At 40.9% G+C, this 5,133-nt stretch overlaps 1 protein-coding gene across 1 annotated transcript; it reads right to left on the bottom strand.

Moving 5' to 3' along the window:
• Positions 1–361: 361 nt before the first annotated feature.
• On the bottom strand, positions 362–4,111 carry pax1a (paired box 1a). Its single transcript, XM_063497770.1, has 5 exons — positions 4,108–4,111; positions 2,835–3,464; positions 1,643–1,776; positions 960–1,173; positions 362–465 (listed from the first exon to the last, which is right to left on the bottom strand). Exons 1-5 carry the CDS (start codon positions 4,109–4,111, stop codon positions 362–364), a joined length of 1,086 nt encoding a protein of 361 aa, XP_063353840.1.
• Between the last annotated feature and the right edge of the window lie 1,022 nt (positions 4,112–5,133).

Genomic DNA, 5,133 nt, shown 5'->3' with positions numbered 1-5,133 from the left:
GACTAGCTCTGGTTTTAGGAATAAAACATCCATGGCAGAGGAGACTTACACAGTGTTTTTTGATTTTTTTTTTTTAATCCTGCAATCTCAATTGGAGAATATACTGTCCAGCAACATGGGTTTCAAATGAAAAACAAAGAAAACTATCAGCCAGTGCGGGGAAACACTGATACATCCATGCAAGCTTACATTCATATGGCCGCAGAGACCGGTAAAGCTATACTGCACTCATAATGCACGTGATCTGGCCCGTGTTTGACCGTCAGCTGCAAACAAGCCGTTAGTGCTCAGACTTACTGTCGCAGTTGTTGAAATGAGTTCATTTAAATGGTTGTGGTGACTAAGGCGTTATAATTCCCGGTTATGATGATGAGGTAGGGAGACTGAGTCCGTGCACACTGTTCAAGTCTTCATGTTGCTGCTGCTGCTGCGGCTTGCTCAGGGGACTGGGTGGTTTTCTGTCTCCTGCAAAAAACAGAAGAAATATACAGTGTGCAAATTCCCATCAGGTGATTATTTGCTTCTGTAGAATGGGTCTAAAGAGAACTGTTTTACTTAAGTTTAAAATCGACTTGCTTTCCTCAAACTAGGAACATTTTCAGAAGTATTTCCTTAAAAAGTAAGTTTCCAATGGCTAAAATGGTCTCGGGCAACTTGGCTGGCGTGAAGTTGTCCAAGTCTGAAAGGTCAATATTTGATCATTGTCATACAGTTAGACTTTCTCTGGGAATTGGGTACGTGTTTACATCCGTTACGGTCATTGCTTATTGCAAAGTGTGGGTGCGTGACAAGAGAAAGGCAGGGAGAGAACCGCATGGCCTTATGCGGCCACCAGCTGAATACATTTCAAAAAGTAAAAAATAAAACAAAAACCCAACAACAACATTTAATAAAAAAAATTAAAAGTAATAGTACTACTACTAATAATAATAATAATGATATGCCTGCCTGTCCTGTACCTTCTCGGGCCTGGTGTTTAAAGGTCATCGGGGAGTGGATTTCTCCTGCGTGCATGCTCATCCCGCTGCTTGGGTGAGACAGAGCCGGGCTCTGCGCCTGCCAGTGGTGGTGGCCCGGGGCCACGTATCCGCCTGCTGGCCCACTGTACACCCCGTACTGATTGGTTGGGGAGTAAGCACACGCCGGTACATAACTAGACAATGTCGAGGAAGGCTGTGGACAGGCAGATAAGACATGCGGAAAATAAGCACAAACACACAAAATTGACAGAACTTCTAATTGCAGGCTGTGTGACAGCGGCATGTGGCCTTCGGCAGTGGTTCTGAGAAACGGTGCTTGGTGTTTGAGTGGTTTCGAATACATGTGTTTCACTATAATTTAATTTACCATGAATACGCTAAATTAGAATATATACGCGCTACTAGATTTCCTCCATCTACCATCCACTTCAAAACTCAAAAGACTCGTTTACCCAATAAAATCCCGCCTGAACGCAAAAAGAACTCTGGATGAGCCCTTTTTACAGTTTTGCCACAGGCCTTTGTAGCAAAAGCATTTGGCATTAAGCACTTTGGACTGTTTCTTTTACAGAAAATAAATTAAAGCAATGCAAGGTGTGCATACGTGTGCAGTGTGAGTGTAGAAAGGTCACAGGCCGTGCAGTGTACCCACAGATTTTTACCTGAGCATATTTTATGTCGGCGTCAATGGCTGACTTGTCAATCCCGTTGACTGTGTGCGCGGCTGGGAAAGCTGCTCTGTTGACACTACCCCACTCTTCCATTTTTGGTGGGTATCCCTCTGTCCCAGCAATTGCTGATTTAGAGACAGTAACTTTACGTTAAAAGTGTGTAAAAATTAAAAATTCTCAGGTTTCAGAAAATCAAAAGAAAAAACAAAGGAAAGGTACAGAAAGGAAAATGACAGGGCAGTTCCATTTAACGTCATAATTGTATAAGTACAAGACAGGTAAACAATTTCCTCACTAACTTTTCTTGAGTATCAAACAGATTTAATTTTCAATACTGAAAAATAGTTTTCAAGACCGGATAAATATCATATTTAATACTATAATAATTATAATTGCTCCAGCGCGCAACTTAATAATGAGTAAAAAATAAATAAATAAATAAATAAAACGGTCTTAAAAAATAAACAGAAAAAAGCTGTTCGGTTAGAAGGCAACAGCAGCTCATTATAAATATTTCTCTCCATTTTAATGATTTGATTTTTTAGGTTTTATTACATAATAAAGTCCTAAATGTTATTTTTTATACGTATGAAAGACAGAGAAAATATTATTGCATAAGAAGGTTTTGAGGAATTTGATCGAGAAAGTATATCTTTAAATAAATATTTTATATATATATATATATATATATATATATATATATATATATATATATATATATATATATATATATATATATATATATATATATAATATTAGTTCTACATATGTTTTGAATAAATTAAGTTGGAACACAACTGTAGCTGTGAGACCCAACAGTAGATGCAAATGAGTAAAACACCAGCAAGGCAGAGAAAAAAATATCAGGAGTGCTTGAATTATTAGGTTGGATGTAGCAGGTGGGCAAGGTGTTTGTAAATGCATCATCCCATGAAAAGGCCTATTGAGCGTGGCCTTACTACGTTCTGGCTGAATGGTGAAATAGAGGCCTGTGCACATTTTAATGGGCACATTGTCCCGTCTGTTGCCATAGCTGCTTGTACGCAGAGGTATGGAAACTAGTCGTGTGGAATTGCACAATAACCAGCTGTTCAAGTTTATTAAGCTCTTATTTGTGAGAGATAAAGTGTCGTGCGTTTTGAAGCCTGTGATTTTAAGGATTATAAAGTGTCGTTTTCCTCACCTGTAGGATCCATGAAGGCTCGTATTCCGAGGATGTTACTGACGGTGTGCGCAGAAGGCCAGGCCCTGGAAATGCTCACATGTCCAGCCGTCACTGGTACTCCAGGAGGGCTGCCCATTTTAGTGCTAGTGGGTGACATAGTGTTGGGGTAGGAATAAGGGTATATGTGGTTGTAGGGGAGGCCGGCCTGCGCGGAGGCTTGCTTGGTGCTTTCATACTGGTTAGGCTGGGAGAGATTTCCAATCTTGTTGCGTAAAATCCTGCTGATCGAGCTAACCGACGGGACATTGTACTTGTCACAAACACCATCAGCCAAAAGCCTGTCCCGGATCTCCCAGGCAAAGATCCCGGGGTCATTTTGTTTGTATTCCCTGATGTTTTTCACCACGTTCGGCGTCGTGACCCGGGGTTTGCTTCCACCGATGGCACCGGGTAGTATGGAGCCAGTCTCGTTGTACCTCGCTAAAATCTTGCTCACGCAGCCGTGGGAGACTCGGAGTTGCCTGCTTATATCACAGGGTCTAATCCCGAGCTGAGCCAGCTCTACAATTCTTAACCGTATGGCGTTAGGTAGAGGTCGGCCGTTGACGAACACACCGCCTAGTTGGTTCACCTCTCCATAGGTTTGCTCTACAGGAAAAGAGAAAGATACGAGTTACGTGTTGTCACTCTTTGAGTTGAGTCCACTAATATGATCAAAGAAAATATTACAGCGTGTTTTGTCATTGCATTTATTCTGACACATATTCATTTAAGCGAAAAAAAAAAAAATAGTGAGACGCAAAAGCATTTTAAAATGCTCAGCTGAGACCCTTTGATGCAGTTCAGTTATAATCCACGCCATAAACTGAGTTCTTAAAGTTGATCGCTGGTTAGCCTTTACTTTGCAACTATACAAAGTATATAAAGTGTTTGGCTGGGATTAGCCTCCAACACCCCCGCACGCACAACAAAAACATAAAAAATGGCGAGCTTGAAGAATACAAACAACTGAGCGCTTCAAAGAAACGCTTCTCACTGGATAATTGGTTCTGTGGTTAAGTTTACGATTTAAAGCTTTAAACAGGCTGTCATTCCTGCTCAGCAGTGCTGGAAAAAAAATCCTCCAAGGAATAAACTTGTTCTCCAAAATGTTTTTTTTTTCATTTGCACATTATCTGAACTTGGAGAAGGGAAAAAAGTTGCTTAATTCTCTTTTTACGCAGGCGTGCTGAGTTTGGATACGCTTCCATAAGCTCCATGTCACTGAAGCATGCAGACGGTAAGGGCTTACCCATTTGCCTATATGTTTCGAGATGCTTGGAAATATAGGTGTCCTTTCAAATGGCTGAATGCGCTGAGCGAAGTCAGAGAAGGAAAGGGAACGGGAGGAATGAGCCCCAGAAGAGAAAACGTAGACCTTTTTTAAATCCTCCGAAAGCAGCGTGCCCACTTCTTTTTGGAAGCAAGTGCCTGCAAGGTACAATCGCGCCAAAGTGATCTTCATCCGATATATGCAATTTAGAGTTATCCCGGGGAGTCCGGAGCCTGCTGGAATTAATTTGGAGCGTCCTTCAAGCCTCGCTGTTATACGCCGAGCCTCTGCTTTGGTTTCATTGGTCGTCCTGTGCTGGAAATGCTTTCAGCCAATACAAACCCCATCCGGTTTAGAGCTGCGCAGCCTCCTGACAGTTTTGCATAGAGGGAAGTGGAGACAGGGAAACATTTCATCCACCGTTTCTGGTAAGGACGTGCAATATGGGAGATGTAATAAGCGGGATGACAGTAGAGGTGTAACCTTGCTGAACTCGTTCCAAGTAATTTCAGGTCTAAAATAAAATTGAGCCATTTTTAAAGCATGTATTAATATCGATAACGCACGTAGTTCAGTTTGACAGTCATTTTAATAAATGAATTTCACTCTCTTGAACGTTACAGTGTAATTATATTCATTTAACTGAAATTGCATCAAATTTGAATGCATGAAATCAGTGACGTGTGTTTATAACAGGGAATGTGTTTGTTTTGTTTTTTTAAATTACCCCCAAATCTCAAACTATTCTTTTAGAAGATCAGATCTGACACGTTTACAGTTTGTAGAGACTTTTTCTAACTTTTGAGATAAAACAGTTTTGCTTACTTACGCCAATAAATCGTTTTTCTTCTTCTTTATATTGTATACAATAAATAGGCTGACTGAGCAGCTCTGGAGTATTTAAAGGTATTATCCCACAGAAGCGACTCCCTTAGCCACCAGGGCGGGAGGAAACTTGCACACTTCCAGCCCGAGTCTTTTTATAAACCAGTGTTAAGGCATCAA

Source organism: Pelmatolapia mariae, linkage group LG16_19 (genome assembly GCF_036321145.2).
Source record: "Pelmatolapia mariae isolate MD_Pm_ZW linkage group LG16_19, Pm_UMD_F_2, whole genome shotgun sequence".
NCBI lineage: Eukaryota > Metazoa > Chordata > Actinopteri > Cichliformes > Cichlidae > Pelmatolapia > Pelmatolapia mariae.
This window is presented reverse-complemented; position numbering and strand designations above follow the sequence as displayed.